Genomic DNA, 23,482 nt, shown 5'->3' on the forward strand with positions numbered 1-23,482 from the left:
TCGATACATCACTATTTTTTAAGGTGCTTAGGTTTATTTATTCAAATTTAACGTTTTTTTTTCGGTTACCTCTTCTACTTTTTCATCTTTTTGTTCGTAAACTGTATTATCAGCACTAGACGAAGAGATATCGTTCGATTCTTGTAGACTATAGCTTTCAATACTACTACATCTGGTAGTATTATCGGGTGAAATTGAATCAGTTTTAATACTACTCAACTGACTATTGTTTAGGGTGACTGTTGTAGCATTTATTCTATCTTGTTCGGTGTTATCGTTTTCTCTATCATCTCTATTTGTGATAGCTATCGCTTCACATTCACAACTCTCTCTGCTAGTTGCAGTTTCCTCTATAGCCACATTCTGTCTCTCAAAATCTACAGATATAACGGGTTCTATTTCAAAATTTTTATTGCTTTCATCTACAACTTGTTGTTGGTAATGATCATAATGATGTTCTTGATGTTGGTGGCGATAATCCTGTTCCATTTGATTTTCTTTGCTTTGCCATTCTCCATATACATTGCCATTTTCAGCATTACCTTGTGTATAGCCGTCACTATTTGTTTGTATTTCCTCATTTGCTTCCTGTTTGCTATAGTAATCTTCCCAAGGATCATGAAATTCGATTTTATTATTAGTATAATGTTCCTGATAATGTTGGTATTGTAAATTATATTGCAAATTTGTGTCATTTTGGTGTTGCTGATGTTGTTGTTGTTGATCATAGTAACGTTTTAGTTCAAAGGCCATATTGTCATAGTTACTTTTCCATGGCATTAGATTGGGTAATGAATATCTCTATTTGTTTGTTATTATATTTTATTTATTTGAACCAATTTTTTGTTATATAACAGATATTTTTTGGAAAAGTGTTTTTATTTAGAGAATTTTTTTTAAAGCGAAATGTGAAATGATAGAGAGAAAAAAATATAACGAAAATTTATTAATTAGAAACAAAATGTTTTCATGAAATGGAAAAATAGAAAGTAAAACATATTTATGAGAGTAAAGAAACAGAAATACTGAACAAAGTTGATTCAAAATATCGGACGCCCGTTATAAATTTTCAACAAATTTTAAATCCATAAATTTGATTCGAATCTACTCTTATACGCTGACTATTTATATCCGACAGTTTTCGGGTGGGGTCTAAAATCAATTTTTCCTATTTTTATTATAAGTTTTTAAGCTACAAAATAGCAATTTGCGATCTACTTTTAACAGACAAAGAGATGAAAGGACACTGCAGAATATCTATTTGCTAAGGGTCCAAGACAAAGTTTTCACTGTCTTTCAAAACCAATATAAAACAAGTAAAAAGTTATAGTCGGGTGAGGCCGACCATTTTCAATAGGCTTCGTTCCTGGGCCAATAAAAGATCATGTACCAAATTTAATGGAATTATCTTCAAATTGCAATCTGTGGTTTGATAACAGACGGACAGATGGACATAGCTAAATCGATGATGATTCAGAGCCGATTTATATACTTTAAGGTGGGTATAGGACCAATATCATTGTGCGTTACAAAACATCAGTACAAACAATATACCCTCCTCACTAAAGTGATGTAGGGTATAAACACATAAGGTTATTAAGGAAATTAGTCACATGAAATAATATTAGTTACATTTCCTTTCGGTCTGGTTTTTTACTTTAAGGATTATTCTGCAACACGATTCGAAAATCTATAGATAAGTCTGGAAAGTATTGAAAATTGATTTTTATTTCCGACTTTTCAAACGTTGACTACTAAGAACCAGTCACAATACTGTCTATTTGTAAGACATTTTAAAGGTGAAATAGTTCGTTCTAAATCGGAAAGAGTCACCATAATTGTTCGACGATAACTTATCTTTATATAAACTAGTAATAAGATAAATAAATATTTCTTAAAAACTGGATTAATCGCAGAACACCGGTTAACTTTGGACGAGTTATCGACATATTCTCTATGGTTAAATTAACATAGGTCCCGGTTCGCACCAATAACTAGAGCAACTATATAGCCAAAGAACTAGCTAGGATACCAAAGACTTTGGATATTGAAGATATAGACATCTTTAGTCGTATCTCGCCTATGAATTGTTAATTACTTGCTTAAAATGAGCCATGGTCCATCTGACCTCGGTATGATTACTCTTGGTTAACAGTCTAGATAAGTTTTCAAAGAGACAAAATAAAGCCAGCATGCAAAAAAACATGTATGTCAGGACACGGGATTTGGACATTTGACCACTATTGTAGAAGAGGAAGAAGAAACGATGACTCACTAACACTTTCGCAATGGTTCCGCTATGGTCTTACATTTCAAAAAACTATCTGGTTGCTTTATTTAAAAACAAACTGTCCCAGATTAAAACTTTAAAAAAAGGTCATTTAAAATTCATCTGACCTCGATATATTTACTCTTGGATAACACTCTAGATACGTTTTCAAAAAGAAGAAATAATGCAAACATGCCAAAAGACCGGGTCTGTAGATAAGTTACTGAAGAAGACAAGATATAAAAAATGCATATCGGGACACGGGATCTGGACATTTGACCACTATTGTAGAAGAGGAAGAAGAAACGATGGCTCACTAACACTTTCGCAATGGTTCATCTATGGTTTTTCTTTTATTCTGGTTGCTTTTTTTACTTATCTCAGATATTTTTTTTTTTATTCGAAAAGTCGGGGATATATAATAGATTAGATGTAAATCCAACCAAAGACACCGAAATTTCAAAAATTTATGAAGTTAGTACAGCTTAAATTAGTATTAAAGTATTTTGTTATCCAAGAATGTTAGGGATGTTAAACCCCTGCTGATGTATGTTGGTTGCTGTAAGAATATCGCTGTTGTTAGAATTTAGTCCTCGGAAAAGAATCTTTCGGTTGGTGTAGCTGTTGCTTAGTTGAGAACTGTATTGTTTAGAAAGCATGGTGCTCTTGAGGAATCAAAAAATATTTAGAAATCGAGGAACCTTCCTATTACACCATCAGAAGTTTTTGTTTTACCGAGATGAACTGGTCAAACCGATTGTTCTAATAACAAAGGATATTGCTATCAACTTTACGAATATGAATTAACAATAATAGTTAGACCCTATTTCATTGTAGATATCACAAAGCGAACAATTTTAATTGGACCCAAGTGTAAAAAAAAAATTGTGTTGGACACCAGAGTAACACTCACAACTGAAGTGGCCAGATGGGGCTTTGATGTCGACCAAAATGGTAGACTTAGGTCTCAAAATAGTTCAAGGATTCTGGCATATTAGGACGGATTCCAGGGTTTTTGAAACCAGAATACTACAGTTTTGATGTCGACCAAAATGATAAACTTAGGTCTCAAAAAAGTTTAAGGATTCTGGCATATTAGGACGGATTCCAGGGGTTTTGAAACCAGAAAACTACAGGAATTATTAGGAAGAGTATAAGAACTAGAAATAATAACTGATGATTGCGCGATTAGAGTCATTAAAGGATTTTCGAAGTAGAGCTAAAAATAGTATGAAATAGATGTGATTTAGACAACCTTTTTATGTGGAGATAAATCTCCACATAGTACAAGGACTCTAGCAACGAAATCCGTCATAGTAGAATGAATTCCAGGGTTTTAAAAACATTATGATCAAGGTTAAACCAGAGTACTACTGCATTGCATAGGATAAAAATAAGGATTATGAGAGAAAATATAATCGTTGGTTGTGCATTTGGAGCCTTTTAAGGATTTTCAAAGAGGAACTAATACAAGTACGAAACAGGAGTGATTTAGACAACCTTCTTGGTTTTAACAGGGGAGGAACTAATAACAGTACGAAACAGGAGTGATTTAGACAACCTTCTTGGTTTTACCAAGGGAGTTGATTGGCTTTTCATCAAAACAACTCTTCACTTCTTTCCCTCTAACTATACTATCTTCTTTTGTTCTATCTTAAAGGCAATCATAATGAAACCTTAGGATCTCTAATGGACCTTTAAAAATTAGGGCCATTTATTTCGATCTCAAACAGAGAACTTCTAATGTGAATTGCATTCAAAACTAAAAACTACATTTCGATTACACAATATGATGAAATTAAACAAAAATAATTTTCCAAAAATTTTTGCAAAAATAATTTTTGATATATCTTGTTGTTTTCAAGACGCAACCAAACATTTCTCTATATATGTCGCACATACATAGATACACAACGGTTTTAGACATTTTATTCTTTTTTCCGAATATTTTTTTTAAGAAATTAAACCAAAACAACAATCAACTGGCAGTGGGCCAACAGCGATCTGAACTAAATTTGTATACAAGATTTTCATTTCAATTTTCTATGGGTGAATGAAAGATTTTGTTGTGAATTATATAGAAAACTTATATGAAACAGAAGAAGAAGAAGTAGAAAAAAAGAAGAACATGTTCCAAATTGTCTTTATGCGTCAATGATTTGGGTGGGGCCAACACCAAACAAAATAATGCTATTTAAGACAAGTATAAACAATTATGAAAAAAATATATATATAAGACACACAAACTGCAAAAAGTAGAGTGTGTGTAAATAAGATTTTGAATTTTGTTTATGAAGATATAATAAGTATTTGAATAGATTGCAGTAACATTAATAAATTAAAATAATGGAATGGGAACATTGAATTTATCAAAAAAAAAAAAAAGAAAAAACTTTGAAGGATATTTTTCATTTGAAATAAAAAGTGCGTTTTTGTGAATTTTATCAAATGTGACTGAAGGTGATTAGTTATATAAAGATCTTACCTCTGTATCAACAATATTCTTAATATTTTCCTGCTTGTCTGTAATTTCAAAGACAAGGGCAAGCTTGGGAAATAAGCATTTTTATTAATATATGTATGTATGCATGTATGTTTAATATATTAAGTATCGGTTCACATTTAGTAACTTTTGTAGCTCTACTTTGGGACTTCATTTAACAGAGGGGGAAGAAGTCTAGTTTATAGTCTAGTTCATAGACTAGTTAATAGACCAATTCCTAGACTATTCAATGTACTATTGAATAAACTATTCAAGGACTGGACATTGACTAGGCGCTAGGCTTATCCTTAGACTAGTCAATAGACTAGTTTATAGACTTTTCAACGGACAATTCTTTTGATTCGAAAATAGACTACTCAATAGACTATTTAACAGACTATTCCTTTAATTAGACAATAGACTGTCCAATAGACTAGTCAGTGGACTTATCCATAACTTTTTAGTAAACAAGTCCATAGATTAGTCAATATACTGATTAATAGACTAGTCGATAGACATGTTCATAGAGTAGTCAATAGACTAATTCTTAGAATAGTAAATAGACTAGTTAATAGAGTAATCAATAGACTAGTCCACAGATGATTTAACAGACTAGACTATTCCATGACTTTTTAGTAAACAAGTCCATAGACTAATCATTAGACTACTCATTAGACCGCAGACTAGTCAATACTAGTCCACAGATTAGTCAATATACTGATCAATAGACTAGTCCATAGACATATCCATAGAGTAATCAAAAGACTAATTCTTAGAATAGTCAATAGAGTAATCAATAGACTAGTCGACAGATTATTCAACAGACCAGTCCATAGATTAGACAATAGGTTACTCAATAGACTATTGTATAACTTTTCAGTAAACAAGTCCATAGATTAATGATAGACTTATTCTTAGACTTGTCAACAGTCTACTTTTTATTAGATTTGCCTATATATTAGTCAATAGACTAATTCTTACACTAATTAATCGAGTAGTTTATATACTGCTCACTAGTCCAGTCAATGGATTAATCCATTAGCTAGTCAATAGAATACTTTTTAGTCTATAGACCAATCAACAGACTATTTCATAGATTAATAAGTAGACTTGGTCGTGCACTATTCAGTAGACTAATCTCATTATTCAACAGACTAGTCCATATGTTAGTCAACAGACTAGCCGATAGACTTGTCCATAGAGTTATCAATAGACTAATTCTTAGACTTGTCAACAGACTACTTATTAGACTTGTTAGTGGACTTGCCAATATATTAGTTAATAGAATAATCCTAAGACTAGTCAATATAGTGGTCCATAGACTACTCACTAGTCTAGTCAATGAATTGATCCATTGGCTAGTCACTAGGCTACTTATTTGTACATCGACTTCTCAACAGACTTCTTCATGGATTAATAAGTAGACTTGATCATACACTAGTCAGTGGACCAGCCTAGTCAATAAACCAGACCATAGACTTTTCAATAGGTTAGTCCATAAACTGGATAATCAACTAGTCAATAGGCTTGTCATGGACTAGTCAATAGAATCGACAATAGGCCAGTTTATATATAAGTCATTCGATTTTTTCATCGCCAAGTTCATAGACGTGACAATAAACTACCCATTAAGCTGTAGACTAGTCTATAGGTTGGTCAACAGACTAGTCAATAGATTATTTCATATACTAGTCCATTAACTTACCTAAAGACGAGTCAATAGCCTAGATCATAAACTAGTAAATAGATTTGTCCATTGATTTGACAATACATTAATCCATAGACTAGTTCACAGAATAGTTAATAGACTTAACTATGGACTAGTCAATAGAATAAACAATAGAGTAGACAATAGACTATCCTGTAGCCTAGAAAATATACAGTCCATAGACTAGTCGTAGACGAGTCAATAGACTAGTTGTAGACGGCTTAATAGACTAGTCTATAGAGTCTATAGTATAGACTGATCGTAAACGAATTTTATAGACCTGTCAATAGACAAGTCATTTGCGACAAAAGTTTCTCAATGAGAATCGACACAAAACGAACTTTAGTTTGGAATTATATTAAAGGAAACAAAATTAAAAACCAGGAAACACTAGGACAATCGATCCTGTTAATTTAAAAGTTAATAGAACAAAAACAGAAATTGGCGGGGGGAAGAAAACTCAAAATTCAGTTAAAACTTAAAAAAAATCAGCCTAAAAAATATATACATACGAAAAACTCAACTTACCATATTGTCAGTTAAATTTTGATGAACATTATCGAAGAAGATATTCCACCAGAGTTGTATTAAATCAGCAGCATGCGAATAATCCGAGGGTACACAGGGCATTTTACTTTGTGAATTGAATTGTATCAACCAGGGTTTCATTTTGCCAGCGAAATGCAAAATCTTAATCTTATCTCTGAATTGTTTAAAGGCGGGCAAATAACAATACGAAGCATAAGCTGTAACATTGTATAAGAAGGGCAAACGTTTCTTCAAATCACTGGTAGCCCAATCGGCAAAATATTGATTCAATAGACCCTGATCACCACCATCAAAACTGCCATTTTTCAAGGCGAATTCAACGATTTTATCGAAGGTATCCTGACTGGGCTTATAAACGAAAACGCCTGAATTGAAACAATCGGGCCAGCTGACATCGGGAGCGGCAGAGAATTCTTCACGTTCAAAAAGTTCATCACAATTTTGTAAAACCTACAAAAAAAATGTAAAATATTTATATTTCGGGTTAAAACAATTTCCTTTAGACCTACCAAAGTGTCCGAATCCAAGAAAACGCATTTCTCAAATTGTACTAAACGCCAACAGTGTAATTTCGTAAAGGTTATACCCAATTCGGGTCTGGATAGTAAAGCCAAATTGGCAGAATCTTGTGAATCCATAACATTAACTTCTTGCACAAGATTGTAAACATCTCTCAGTTTGCCGCGCATGGATTCTGACACACCGGGTGTGACCAAAACGGCCAATTGATGTTTTGTACCGGCCCGTCTTAGAGAGTGAGCCAATACTAAGGCACCCAAGGAATATGTATCATTTGTGGTTAAAGTTACCCAAGCGAAATCTAAAAGTTTGCGAAAAAATTAAAAGAAATTTGTTAATAAAATAATAATTAATTATTAATATTGTTTTTTGTTTAAAATTGTTTAATAAATTTATAGCTTACATGCAGCTGCAAAGCATTAGCGTAATAATATTCTTTTGGCAAAATTATGTTTTTTTTTTATTTTTATTAATTTAGCTGTTGTTTTTGTCTAGTTAAATGCTTAATAATAAATTACACTTAAATTTTAAAACGTAATAATGTGACAATGACGTTATTTTTTGTAAATACATAAATTGTTTCTTTTTGCGCAATTTTGTCTATTTTTAAAAAGATTTATCATAAGTGTTCCAATAAAGAAAGAAAAGCCTGTAGGGGTAATAAAAATGTTTAACTGTACTTTTAATAAAAACCTTAACTGTCGATAAAATTAAAACTCTCTGAGCATAAGAGCAAATTTCTCTTACAATATACATCAACTAGGGCTGCCGTTTAATTTTATAACTACCGGTTTCTGGGATATTCATATTATTGGGAAATAAAGGGTTTATTGTTTAAATTGAAATTTTGTTTAGTTTTTTTATAAACGCCACGTTTGCCAAATGTTTTCAACACATGTTTGACGTAACGCCGTTCAAAAATAAATATTTCATTTTATGCGAACATTTTCGAAAAAAAAATTTCTAAGAATGACAGATATTTGGCAACGAAATGCTATAGCTTTGCCATTAATTGTTTTCTAATAAATGAAAAAAAAAAATTTATTCAAATTTTATTAATTTCTCTAATTTTTCAATAATAATAAACAAAATTAATTTGCAATTTTAATTAATTGCATAGAGTTTTTTTTTAATTTGAAAAAATATATATAATTTTAAATATTAAAAAATTAAAAAATATAAATTAAATGACGTCAAAATTTCTTACGGAGATATTGGAATTATTTAGGAAACTTTGACATTTTTTTATATATATTTCAAATTTGTCATACGTCGGACATAAGAAATATTTCAATGTAAACTTTTCCTAAAGGAAAATTAGTTTAAAACATTTTTCAAATCAACAAAAAAATCTTAAAAATTTTAATTTCAGTCAATTTTCGTTAAAGGAAATGAAATTTAATAAATTGTATGGCAATAAGAAATATACTAGGAACGAAAAATATTTTTTAAGGAATAGTTTTAAACAAATTTCTACAGTCTAGTCTATAGTCGAAACTATAGTATAATTTACAGTCTAAACTATAGTCTAGTCTATGTTCCAGTTCTCTCTCTGACCCAAACTCTGGCGTATAGTCTAGTCTATAGTCTAGTCTATAGTCTAGTCTATAGTCTAGTCTATAGTCTAGTCTGTAGTCTAGTCCTTAGTCTAGTCTATAGTTTAGTCTATAGTCTAGTCCTTAGTCTAGTCTATAATCTAGACTCTAAGTCCGAATCCAAGAAAACGTCTATAGTCTTGTTATAGTCTTGTCTATAGTGTTGTCTATAATGTAGTCAATGGTCTAGTCTATTATCTAGTCTATATTCTAGTCTATTATCTAGTCTATAGTCTAGTCTATAGTTTAGTCTATAGTCTAGTCTATAATGTAGTCTATAGTGTTTATCTATAGTGTAGTCAATGGTCTAGTCTATTATCTAGTCTACATTGTAGTCTATTATCTAGTCTATAGTCAGGTCTGTAATATAGTGTGTAGTATACTTTATAGTCTATTCTATAATGTAGTCACAGGCCGAGCCTATTAGCTAGTAAATAGCCTAGGCCATAGTCTACTTTATAGTCTAGTCTATAGTCTAGTCTATAGTCTAGTATATAGTAAAATCTATAGTCTAGCATATAGTCTATTACATAGTCTAGTATATAGACTAGTATATATTTTAGTATATAGTAGAGTACAGTCTAGTCTATAGTCTAGCCTAATCTACAGTCTTGACTAGTCTAGTGTATAGTCTAGTCTACATTCTTGTCTGAAGCCTAGTCTAGTCTCTAGTCTAGTCTATAGACTAGTCTATAGTCTAGTCTATACTCTAGTTTATAATCTAGTCTATATTCTAGTCTATAGTTTAGGATATAGTCTAGTTATAGTCTAGTCTAAACTCTAGTTTAGTCTATAGTCTACTCAATAGTCTACTTTATAGCCTGGTCTAGATTTTGGTCTATAGTGAAGACCTTTGTCTAGTTTATTGTCTAGTTTATAGTTTAGTCTTGTCCAAAATCTATTCTAGTCTATAGTTTAGTATATACCCTAGTGTATATACATATATTCTTTTCTATAATCTAGTCTATATTCTTGTATGTAGTCTAGTCTAGAAGCTAGTATATAGTTTATTGTCTAGTCTATAGTATAGACTTTTGTATAGTTATTGTCTAGTAGATAGTCTACAGCCTAGCCCATAGTCTTGTCTTTAGTCGAGTATGTAGCCTACGTCTATGCTTTAGGGCCTTATGCAAAAACGATTATTAAAGTTAACAATGGTTTACTACACACTTTTTCCATATAAAAATAGGTTTTAATAACCGTTGTTAACTTAATAATCGTTTTTGCATAAGGCGGTTAGTCTATAGTCTGGGCTACAGTCTAGTCTAAAGTCGAATTTTTAGTCTATTCTTTAGTGTAATCTGTAGTCTAGGCTTTAGATATACTCTGATTCTAGTTTAAAGTGAAGTGTGTAAGGGTTCAAACGAATCGAGAGATAGAGATGTAGTGCATTGTGTTGGAACTAGAATAATAGGTTGTGAAAGGAGGGTGGAGGGAGCAGAGTTTTTGGAGAATTGGATTTAAATCATTAGCAGGGAATACTTCTGCATGAAGTTTGTTTTACATATAGACCGAATGCGTTTTACGGTCCAGTGGACCACAAATGGGTGTGTTTTTAATGAAAGTAGTGTATTGCGCAAAAATATGCGGGTATGGAGCAACTTTTCGTAAAGAAAAGTGGACTAGAGTAGAGCATATTTTTCTATAAAAAAAGTAGTCTCAACAAGAGCAACACTTTGTATAGTAAAGTGGACTAAACTAGAGCAATTTTTTCTATAGAAAGTTGACTAGAACAAAGTGGACTAAACTAGAGCACTTAATATTGATTTATATTAACAAAATTTATCAATATATACCTAATAAATGGTTTTGTGTTTGGAATGTTTGTTTTCTATCTTAGCAAAAATTAAACGAAGTACTTCCAAAAGAATAACATTTATCAGTACTTCAAAAGTAGCACTAAGTGAATTTTTCTATCTTCCGTGGAGGTGATGTCTATTGACTTTAAAAAAATCGACAAAAGAATCTAATTTTTTGTATTGGAATTTAACTTCCTAATAACTTCAAAAAAAGAACATAAAAATTACTTCCTGAGAATGACTTTAGATGTAGTGAATTTAGAATCAAATAAAAAACACCATCCCTCCTATAACAAGCCTGTGTTAAAATCATTACTTCTTCAGGTCTATTTTAGTACTTCCATGAAGTAAATTCTACTTCTTTTTCGCTTCTTTGGAAGTTCTTTTTTTTGCTGGGATATAATTTTTTTATAATTTCCTAATAATATCCTTTAATTTTTTTGTTTTCATAAAAATTGTTATTAAAATTGAATTTTAATTGTTGGTTAAATTATTTCTATAATATAATTGTGAATTAATTAAAAATACTTGAATAATAGAAAGTTCATTAATTGGTTAATTTCTAATTATAATGCCAATGGTTTTACATACGATTTTACTATATAAAAAAAGTTGTTTAAAAAAATAATAATAATAAAAAACAATTTCTGGTTAAAATTTTTAATTTAGTTATTTTTTTATTTACGTTTTTTGTAGGTTTTAATAGGTTTTTCTTTTTTAATATATATTTATATACATGGTATTTATGGTTTATAATAAATAGTAGAGATTTATTTGGTTTTTTTTATTATTATAAACAATTAGTTAAAATTAGCACAAAAAAATTAAATGAAATTAAATTATATTAAAAAAATAATAATGCCATACAATAAGTATTAAAACTGAAAAAAAGATATTTTCTTTTAAAAAAGCCAAGAAGTTAAAGAGAATTATTTGCCACACATTTAAATTAATGAAAAAAAAGAAATGATTAAATTTAAGTTTAAAAAAAATAACCAATTTTAACTACCTTTTTGTTGGTAAGTGAGGGGGGAGGAAGTTAAAATTCATTCACTTGAGAACAGCAGCCACAATTGCAGATCCATATATATATTTTGATCAAAATTCTAATCAAATCAAATATCTTCTCTAACTACATTTGTGTTAAAACAATTATCATCATCATCACAATTTCAAAATGCAGCATGAGTGTTTTTAATGGAGAGCGCTTGTGAGGTGTTGGTGGTGTGATGAAGTGGTGGGCAGCAATGTATTATTTGTTTGCAAGTGTTTGTGTAGTTATATATATAGAAATATATATTAAAAATATCGTATATATACATCCTGTATATATTTTTTTCTATATTCTAGTTTAAAAATTTTGTTTTTCTGTCAGGTTTTTTGTTTTTTTTTTTTTTTGTTCAACATGTCACAGGCTATATCATTAGAAAACTTGTGGGTGGTGGGATTTTTTTTTACTTTTTTCATTAGCATTTCGCTTTGGTATGTGATTTTTATTAAATTTTTTTTCAAAAGTAGATATTTTGTTTTTATTATTATTTTAAATATATTAAGAAAAAAAAAACCTAAAATAAAAATTAATCATTTGTAGGTGAATGCGTTTAGGGGGGAGTAAGAAAAATAAAACTGAGAATTTTCAAAAGAACTTACCAGAAAAGGCCATTAAAATAAAAATATTTCACTTCAAATTTTTCTTTTTTTTATTATTTAAATATTTTTCCTTTTTTTCAACAAATTTTCATAAATACGCTTTAACATTTTTTTCAAACCATCGCAAAGAACATAAATATTAAAAATATTTCACATAATTTGTTTAATTTTTATAATCAAAAATATATATACATATTTATTTTTATTTATTTTGTTTCTTTTATATCAAATCCGAAATAAACAGATGTTCTTTTAAACAAAAATCATCTAAATAATAAAATTTTAAATATACTATAAATAAAAACTAAACTTATTTTATTTAGGTATTTAGCATGATATTTTAACACTTAATTTGTATTTCACTTTGTATTTTGTTATTTTCAGTTTATCATCAGAATACAACAAATTAACAAAATTAATAACAAATTCGACTTAACAACAATTTTAATAAATTGTTTTAAATTTTAATTTAAAATTTTTGTAATATTTTAGGGATTTTTTAATCCCTTAAAACTAAAATAAAACTTTAAATAGAAACCCTATTTTGTTAACCAGCATTAAAAACGGTAAACTGTTAGTGTTACCATATTGTATTTATATATTTTGGCGCGAGCGTTATCTAGAGTTTTAATCTAAATCAGCAAAATGCAGGGAGCTTTCAAATAAACTCTCTTTTAATCTTTGTTTTACAGGTGTGATACTCAAACATGCTTAAAAAAGAAACATAAACAGTTAGAGAGCGAATTCTCTACACTCTGCCTTCTACTGATCTAAATAAACTTTTCCTATTGATAGCTAAGACTATTCTTTAGATTGGAACAGTTTCATCTATTAAAATTTCTACTAGAATAGAACAAATGGACTAGAAATGAACAAACTTCTAAAGAAAAGTTGTGTAGACTAGATCAACAGAGAGCGAATTTTCTAAATTCTATCGTCCACTCATCTAAATATACCTTTTCCAATTAATACCTAAGAATATTCTCTAGATTGGAACAGTTTTATCTATTAAAATTTGTACTAGATTAGAAAAAAATCTTTCTATAGAAACGAAGGCTAGTGGTCTAGACTAGAGCAACTTTTTCTACAGAAAAGTTTTCTAGAAAAGAGCAACTTTTTCTAAAGAAAAGTTGTCTAGACTAGAGCAACTTTTTCTATAGAAAAGTTGTCTAGACTAGAGCAACTTTTTCTATAGAAAAGTTGTCTAGACTAGAGCAACTTTTTCTATAGAAAAGTTGTCTAGACTAGAGCAACTTTTTCTATAGAAAAGTTGTCTAGACTAGAGCAACTTTTTCTATAGAAAAGTTGTCTATACTAGAGCAACTTTTTCTATAGAAAAGTTGTCTATACTAGATCAACTTTTTCTATAGAAAAGTTGTCTATACTAGAGCAACTTTTTCTATAGAAAAGTTGTCTATACTAGAGCAACTTTTTCTATAGAAAAGTTGTCTATACTAGAGCAACTTTTTCTATAGAAAAGTTGTCTATACTAGAGCAACTTTTTCTATAGAAAAGTTGTCTATACTAGAGCAACTTTTTCTATAGAAAAGTTGTCTATACTAGAGCAACTTTTTCTATAGAAAAGTTGTCTATACTAGAGCAACTTTTTCTATAGAAAAGTTGTCTATACTAGAGTAACTTTTTCTATAGAAAAGTTGTCTATACTAGAGCAACTTTTTCTATAGAAAAGTTATCTATACTAGAGCAACTTTTTCTATAGAAAAGTTGTCTATACTAGAGCAACTTTTTCTATAGAAAAATTGTCTATACTAGAGCAACTTTTTCTATAGAAAAGTTGTCTATACTAGAGCAACTTTTTCTATAGAAAAGTTGTCTATACTAGAGCAACTTTTTCTATATAAAAGTTGTCTATACTAGAGCAACTTTTTCTATAGAAAAGTTGTCTAGACTAGAGCAACTTTTTCTATAGAAAAGTTGTCTAGACTAAAGCAATTTTTTATATAGAAAAGTTGTCTTGACTAGAGCATCATTCTATATAGAAAAGTTGTCTTGATTAGAGCATCTTTTTATTTAGAAAAGTTGTCTTGATTAGAGCATTTTTTGATATAAAGAAGTTGTCTAGACTAGGGCAACATTTTCTATAAGAAAGTTGTCTAGACTAGAGCAACTTTTTCTACAGTAAAGTTTTCTCGACTAGAGCAACTTTTTCTATAGAAATATGTCTAGACAAGAGCAACTTTTTCTATAGAAAAGTTGTCTAGACTAGAGCAACTTTTTCTATAGGAAAGTTGTCTTGACTAGAGCAACTTTTTAAATTGTATAGACTAGATCAACTTTTTTTATAGAAAACTTGTCCAGACAGTAGCTTAGACTTAAGTAACTTTTTTTTCTATAGAAAAGTTTTAGAAAAACTTTTCCTGTAAAAAAGTTGTAACTTTTTCTAACTTTGCTCTAAACAAGAGCAATTTTTTTCTACAGAAAATATGTTTAGACTATAGCTATGATTAGCTGCAACATTAAAGTAGAACGAATACTTTGATTAAATAATTTTGTTTTAAATATTTTTCAAAAATTATCTTCTAAAAGAGAATTTATAATACTAATTTATAAATTTTGTTGTGAATATGTACAAAGTACAATGTTCAATTTGTTTAAATAAGAAAAAGATTTTGTTCTACAAAACATATTACTTAAAAAGTGTTTTTTATGGAAACTGTTAGAAATTTAAAATGAAAATAAATTATATTGTCAAAAATGAAATATGAAAAATATAAATGAAATAAATCTTTAAAGGTAAGAAAATTAAAAAAATTTTAATATAATTATCATAGAAATTAGGAGATTTGTTGTAAATCCCTTAAAAAACAACTAAAACGTGGCAAGCCTGTGGAAACACAACATAATAAGAGAAATGTTGTGTCAGCATAACTCTTAATATGACAAAAACAAGTTTACTATTATTCTCTTTAACAAACTAGTTAAATCTAACTACACTTAGCAAAACAGTCAAGGCTTTAAAAATAAGTACTAAAGTACATAAAATTTAAATAGCTACAAATACAAAGTATAATTTTTAAAAATTTACTTAACAATTGTTTTTTTTTAATACATATTATACATAAAATATTGCTTTTTAAAAATATATTTAAAATAATTATCAATAAAAACAGCAGCTGTTCTAAAAATTTTTATTCCATTATAATCTTTAGCCAAAATAAACAATATCAATTATAATAATGACTCCACACCCGCCTCCATATGATGTCAAAATATTATTTAAAAAGTATTATTTTTTCTTCTTCTAAGAAAATTAATTTTAAACAGATTTTTCTCATCATTTATATGCGTGTTTTTTTTTTTTTTTGTTTTGGCAATGACACAAAAATAATAAAATAAAATTCATCTGTTAAGATTTTAAAAGGAAACTGAAGAACCAAAGAATGCCATAAAGGCACTTGATATAAAGTCCACAAATAAGATTAATAAATCCCTTTTAAAGAAAAACAAGTTTTTTTTTTGTTTAACACACATATGTTGTTCATATTTATCAGTTGTCTTTTTTCTTATTCATTCAGATGTTTTTAAAAGCCCAACAACAACAATTTGATCAATCCTCTTTGTTGAAGGAATGAACGATCAAGCGAACTTGCCACTGCAACTTTCAGTATGTGTTGCTAATGTTCAGTGAACTTTAAAATAAGTTGTGGCATTAATGTATGTCATGCGATTTGTAACATGGAAGAAAAAAATGGACCGAGATAATATTAAATTTTTCTATAGAAAAGTTATCTTGACGAGAGCAACATTTTCTAGAGAGACTAGAGCAACTTTTCCTGTAAAAAAGTGGTCTAGATCAGAGCAACTTTTCCTTTTTTTATAGAAAATTTTTCTAGACGAGCAACTTTTTCTAAAGAAAGTTCTTGTCTATACGAGAACAAGTTTTTCTATAGAAAAGTTGTCTAGACTAGAGCTACTTTTCATATAGACATGTGTCTAGACTACAGCAAATTTTCCTATAGAAAAGTGGTCTAGACTAAAACAACTTTTCCTATAGAAAAGTTGTTTAGACTAGAACAACTTTTGCTATAGAAAAGTGGTCTAGACTCGAGTAACTTTTCCTATAGGTCATATAAACAAGAACAACTTTTTCTATAGAAAAGTGGTCTAGAATAGAGCAACTTTTCCTTTAGAATAGAGAAACTTTTCCTTTAGAAAAGTTCTTCATAGGAAAGTTCTTCATAGAAAAGTTGTCTAGACTAGAGTGACTTTTTTTATAAAAAAGTTGTCATGAATGGAGCAACTTTTTCTATAGAAAAGTGGTCTAGAACAGAACAACTTTTTATATAGAAAAGTGGTCTAAACTAGAGCAACTTTTTCTGCAAAAGTTGTATTTACTAGAACAACTTAAACTATAGAAAAGTTACTTAGACTAGAGCTTATTATTTTATAGAAAAGTTATTTAGACTAGAGCTTATTATTCTATAGAAAAGTTGTCTAGACTAGAGCAATTTTTTATAGAAAAGTTGTCTAGATAAAAGAAGTTTTTTTCTATAGAAAAGTTGTCTTAAGTAAAAGTAGATTAGAACAGCTTCATCTTTAGAAAAGTTGTTTAGATTGCCGTAACTTTTCGTATAAAAAAGTTATCTGAACTTTTTATATATGATCCAGAATCCAGTATAGATTAAAGTCTGGTCTATAGTCTACGCTATACTCTATAGCTCAGATGATTGACTAACCAATAGTCCAGACTAATGTCGTCTTATCATATCTATGGCCAGTCTATAGCCCAGATTACAGTGTAGTGTATAAACTAATTTGTAGTCCAGACTATATTCTAGTTATAAAATAGATTACACTCTACTATATAGTTCAGTCTATTTTCTAATCTTTAGATCAGACTATAGTGTAGTATATAGTCTAGCCTACACTCTAGACTACATGTAGTATAATTCGTAATCAAGTAGCGGAACTTCTTGTCTATAATCGAGTCTATAGTCTAGTATATAATCGAGACGAGAATCCAAAGTCTAGTTTATAGCATAGTCCATAGTATAGCCTATAGTCCAGTCTTTATTCTAGTCTAGTCTACAGTTTAAACTATAGTCTAGGCTATAGCCTTGTCTATAGTTTAGTCTACAGTCTAGGATATAGTCTAGTCTATAGTCTAGTTTATAGTCTAGTCTATAGAGTAGTATACAGTCCAGTCTATAGTCTAGTCTATAGTCTAATCTATAGTCAAGTCTATAGTCTAGTCTATAGTCTAGTCTATAGTCTAGTCTATAGTCTAGTCTATAGTCTAGTCTATAGTCTAGTCTATAGTCTAGTCTATAGTCTAGTCTATAGTCTAGTCTATAGTCGAGTCTATAGTCTAGTCTATAGTCTAGTCTATAATCTAGTTTATAGTCTTGTCTATATTCTAGTCTAGTCTATAGCCTAATCTATAGTCTAGTTTATTTTATAGTCTATAATCAAGTCTAAAATCAAGGCTATAGTCTAGTGTAGGCTAGTCTGTATTCTAGTCTACAGTCTAGTCCATAACCTAGTATAGATTCAGGTCAAGACAAGAGCCAATAGTACAGTTTTTTCTGTGTTACCAACTACCCTTAGAAACCTTGTAAACCTACTTGACTATGTAGAGTCCACAAGATAAAACTGCATTGTACATATCAGTTGAAAGTTTTTTAAGGGCTCCTTTATACGATGACTTGCTGGTGAAATCTTTTCTTATTTTTAGTACAAAAATAACATAAAAGAAAAAACAAAAAGAGTGAAAATGTATTTAAGGTTACCATGGATGAGTGTGTCTTTAAGTTTATGTTGGATGCATAAAAATAGAACCGGAAAAATTCTTTGCAAGAGGCGTCGTTTTCTGGCATTTCTTAGAATGTATAAAAGAAAAATACAAAAAAAGAAGTCGTTATAAAAAAAATTGTGTAGGCTTCTTTTTATTTAAAAGAAAAATAAATTTTTGTAACCAACTCAATGACTAAAATTTAGTCACTAAATGCAAAGATCATTGTATTTTTTTTTTTTTTAAATTAATGACTAATGCAGTTTAATTGTCAAAAAAAAAACATACTTTTGAATAATAAAAGTGATGTGTATAAAGAAAAAAAATTTCAATATTTTGAAAATTTCTTTTTAGAGTTGGGTGGGTGTTTGTGGTGATTTACTTTTATTAAGATTTATTAATACAATTAAATAATTATTAAATGAAGATAACAAAAAAATATATATATTTATATTTATTTAATGACCATATTAACCGAAAAAACAAGGCCATAAATAATGTCTGGCCTTAAAGGAAGACAATTTTTTTTAAAGAAAAATGTGTCATAAATTGTTTAGTAAATCAGATTTACAATGAAAGTGATTCAGTTTTTGAATCTTTGAAAAACAAATAGGTACATTTAGAAAAAGTGCAAAATTCTAATGAATTTTTAAGTAATTTTCAAATGCCCACGTAAAATATTTTCAAAAAAACTTATGGAGAAAAATGAACGTTAAATTTCAAAATTTATACTGTGAAGAGTTTAAGGGTGACCAGGTGTTTTATTTTTAGTTAATGATGAAATTTGTATTTAAGTTGTTTTTAATTTAAATGATGATGTCACTTGTGTCATTTTTTAATGGAATTTTTTATTAGTGCCGGTCCACACTAGGAATTTTTGTTTTGGAAACATTTGATTTTGCGTGACAGAGAAAGAAAATCATTCATCTTTCGCAGTACGGAACTTGTTTTGTTATTCTTCTCATTCGTACAACAACAACAACAAATCAATACAATTAATGGGTAGTTTCTGAAACTCATTAAGGTAACTTCAAAAGAGTGTGGACCAGGTTTTATTAAACATTTTTTAGAAATCAAAAGATTTACTTATAGATGTAACTGACTGAAGGCTGTGACTTGATCTTGGAATTTGACTCTTCTGAACTTTACTCCAGGCGATTTTAAAAGTCACAAATCTTTGACAATAAATCGAAATCGGTTAGAGTTTTTAATATCTATATAAAAGTGGTAACTGTATGAATTCCGCCAGATTTAAGTTACAGTCAATGAAAAACCTTTTGAATTCTAGTCACAATATTACAATGGACATTTAAATTCCATAGCTAAGGAAATAGGATAAGGATCATTCTTAATAAAGTTGTGCCTTTCCGAATAACTGATTTCTATAAGTTTAAGGTCACTAATAATCCTCCTTAGGATCAGTTGAAGAATAACTTGTGTTTTACTTTAAATTGTACTGATTTCGATCTGTTCAGAGAAACGCAAAACTTTTGAAATATCGGCTGATGTTCTCAAAGTCTATATAAACTAAGACAGAACATCTCGAATTCAAGGCACAATATTGCAATTTCAATTAAAATATATAGACTATTCCTTTTAAGGTGGCTAAAACTCCTCTTTAAGATATATGGATCAGGAGAAGAACTAGTGTTTTACGTTAGAATGTAATAATTGCGATCTGTTCGGAAAAACGCAAGTCTTTATAATAAAGGTAACAGCATAAATTTGGACGGAAATAAATTGCAATTAATGAAAAACCTCTCGAATCCAAGCCACAATATTGCAGAGGACATTTGAATTCCATAGAAAATGAAATAGAGCTTTTTTCGAATAAGTAAATTTTGGAATGTTTTAGATCACCAATACTCCTCTTTAAGATCTGGAGTAAATGAAAAACTTATGTTTTACGTTAGAGTGTAATGATTGTGATCTGTTCCGAGAAACTCAAAACTTGTGTAGGGGAAATCAATAGACATCTCCACGAACTAGTCTATATACTATCTATGGACTAATCTGTGGACTAGCCTATGGAGTAACATATTGACTAGTCTAAAGTCTAGTCTATTTATCAGTCTATGGCTAGTATTTTGACTATTATATTGACCAGTCTATGGTCTAATAAATATTTTAGAGACTTGTCTTTAGATTAGTTTATGGAATAGTCCACTGGCTAATTTATTCGCTTGGAACTTGACTATCAAATATTCTATTAACTTCTCTATTGAGAAGGTTATTGACTGGTATATTAACCAGCCGTTTTGTTAGTCTTTAGATAAGTGTATTATCTATGTATTCTATTATATAATATATTGAAGAGTATAAAGGCTAGTCTATGAACTAGTCTATTGATTAGTTCTATAGAGTAATTTATTTGTATATTTTTTTGACTAGTCTGTTAAATAATATATGGAGAAATTCTTTGATATGTGTTTGAAATATTCAATTTACTTTTTTAAAAACTAGCTTATTGATTCGTCTAGTGACTAGTCTATTAAGTAGTTCATGGACAGTCTTTTGACTACACTATGGCCTAGTCTACTGACTAATGACTGTCTATTGACTAGTCCACTGATTAGTCTCTTGACTACTTAACTGGCTAGTCTATTGACAAGTCTACATATTAGTCTCTGGACTAATTTATATATATATATAAAGTAGACTATGGACTTGTCTAATGACTAGTCTATGAAGTAGTTCATTGACAGTCTATTGACTTCACTATGGACAAATCTACTGACTAATAACTATCTATTAACTATTCCACTGGTTAGTCTACTGACTAATGACTATCTATTGTCTAGTCCACTGGTTAGTCTATTGACTAGTTTACTGGCTAGTCTATTGACTAGTCTACTTATTAGTCTCTGGACTTTTTTATATATATTAAGTAAACTATGGACTTGTCTATTGACTTGTCTATGAAGTAGTTCATAAACAGTCTATTGACTTCACTATGGACAAGTCTACTGACTAATGACTATCTATTAACTAGGTCTATTGACTAGTCTACCTATTAGTATCGGGTCTAGTGTATAGTTATATCTATAGATTATTCTATTGAATATTCTATTTTCTAGACTTTTGAACTAGTCTATTAACTAGTCTATGTATTTACTAATATATCGACTATTTAGTTAAAGTTTAAAAAACCTTTAATATGACTACTGAAAGTACTGAGTAACGTATTGAATTTACCAGCCCTGATATTAATTCCAATAATTGAATTTATAATTTAAATTGGCCCTTATATTTTTGTTACTTTGACATAGATTTTCAAACCCCCTATATATTTGCACTGGTCACCCTAAAACTATAACCTTTACGCCGGCATAATTGCAAGTTTTATCAACAATAACAACAACAACACAAAAAAATGCCGGCATATTCAATTACTTATATTTTGTGAGAAAGCGAATACTGAATACTCACACTTTGTGTTGTTTGTTTTCTAATCACAATTTTACCGCAAAATACAGACAACAGCAACAACAATATAACCCCTATTTATACTAGGTCAACAAAATGTAACGTAATACATTATGACGTTTATAAGTCAAAGCAACAAAAACAGGAAGAAAAATATTAAAAAAAATCAATAAATAATAATTGGAAAAAAAAACAAAAACAAATTCCAACGGGAGTAAAATAGTATAAACAAAATAACAAAGTGTTTGAGTAAATAATAACCGTTAGTTGATAGACCTTAGAGAAAAAGAGGAGGGACAAGGAGAGTAGTAAAAATACAAATAATCATAATAAATTTTTAGCTAAAAATAAATTTTATGTTTTTTTATAATTTAAATTGAAAAAAAACTGCAATCTTATTAAAATAATAATTTATTATTAGTAGGTATGATTTTGTTGTTGTTTTTAAGGTTTTCTTTAATCAAAATTTAGTTTATGGGGGGAGCATAAAAAACTAAATACAAGAGAACTAAGAGAATTTCTTTTTTGGTGAGTTGATTTTCTATTTGCTTTTAAGAGCTGCTGTGCACAACAACTTTTTAGGTATTTGTTGTTTTAGCTGCTAGAAATGAAGGTCACTAAAGGTCGCTTGAAAATTTTGTATTTTAAAGGAAATACTAAGCAATTTTTCTTTAAAAAAATTATTAAAAATGCAACAATATCTAATTTTTGTTTTTGTTTTCTTTTTTTATATAAAATTTTTATTAAAAAATTATTTAAAATTATTATGACTTGTCAAGTGTTGTTGTTGCATGATAAAAAAGCCAGTCCAAGACATTTTTATTTTATTAAAAGAAACTTTCTTTCTTTTTTTTTGTCTTAAAGCCATGATTTTTCTTTTGTCATTGATTTCTAATTTATGTTTGTTTGATTTTTTTTAATTAAAAAAAAAACTTATTAACAATTTCTTTGCCATGCTGCATAATTTAGTTTTTTTTATTTAATTTGCAAATTTTTTTTGTAAATTTCTTTATAACTTTTTGCCCTGTAAAACTTACTGCTCATTTTGTTTGTTTTTTTATTGTAAAATTTTATAACACTTAAAAAAAATTCACTTTTTTAAAAAAATCTCTTAAGGATTTTTTTTATTTTTTTTTAAATTATTTTATTTAATAAGACGGTAAATTTGAATTTTTTTCCAATAAATTTAACGACCCGTTGAGTTTTTGTTATTTTTTTTAAATTCTTTAGCTGTTTAGTAGGAGAGAAATGCTGTTGTTTCGTACAGCAGCGGCGAGTAACTGAATCAATATACTAATGGTTAGTTATATGGAAAGCCTGCATAGGCAGCCTCAAACGTCATTATGAGCGCACAGCAAACATCATCATCATCAGCGTATACAACGACAGCATGACAAATAGTCAGAGGAGCCACCATAATCAGCAGTAGACTTTAACAACCAACCAACAAACATGTGTGTTCACTTGAAGTACAACAACAACACACACATAAAATATATATGTACATACATATGTATATATATATCTTCTATACGTGTATATATCCAATCATCCTTACCCACCCCAGAGACCCCATACATATGACTGACTGTTGTTGTATATTTTTTTCTTTGGTTTTATTCTTTAAAGAAAATAAGATGAAAAACATAAAACAAAAAACGCCAACGTTAAGAATTTTGCGCATTGTCTCCTCTTATAAATTTTTTTTTATTCTTTTATATCTTCTTTTTAAT

At 29.0% G+C, this 23,482-nt stretch overlaps 2 protein-coding genes across 4 annotated transcripts in view; both read right to left on the reverse strand.

The window, feature by feature from the left end:
- Positions 1–22,844, reverse strand: part of LOC111680421 — a 29,190-nt gene extending 6,346 nt beyond the window's left edge. Inside the window, exon 1 of the mRNA XM_046953650.1 lies at positions 22,787–22,844. Within this exon, the coding sequence (XP_046809606.1) occupies positions 22,787–22,793 (7 nt within the window). The 5' untranslated portion in view covers positions 22,794–22,844. The remainder of the gene's footprint in view (positions 1–22,786) is intronic.
- LOC111680417 (glycogenin-1) overlaps positions 1–23,033 on the reverse strand; it is a 25,041-nt gene extending 2,008 nt beyond the window's left edge. Inside the window, exons 1-4 of one of the 3 annotated variants that reach the window (XM_046953647.1) lie at positions 22,787–23,033; positions 7,518–7,828; positions 6,988–7,458; positions 70–801 (exon numbers count right to left, since the gene is read on the reverse strand). In XM_046953647.1, coding sequence (XP_046809603.1) covers positions 70–801; positions 6,988–7,458; positions 7,518–7,828; positions 22,787–22,793 — 1,521 coding nt within the window. In that variant the 5' untranslated portion in view covers positions 22,794–23,033. Of the gene's footprint in view, positions 1–69; positions 802–6,987; positions 7,459–7,517; positions 7,829–11,930; positions 11,950–22,786 lie in introns of those variants that run through there. The other 2 variants (XM_046953648.1, XM_046953649.1) reach the window with 2 other exon arrangements.
- Positions 23,034–23,482: the final 449 nt, after the last annotated feature.

The sequence above is a fragment of the Lucilia cuprina genome, chromosome 6 (genome assembly GCF_022045245.1).
Source record: "Lucilia cuprina isolate Lc7/37 chromosome 6, ASM2204524v1, whole genome shotgun sequence".
Lineage (NCBI taxonomy): Eukaryota > Metazoa > Arthropoda > Insecta > Diptera > Calliphoridae > Lucilia > Lucilia cuprina.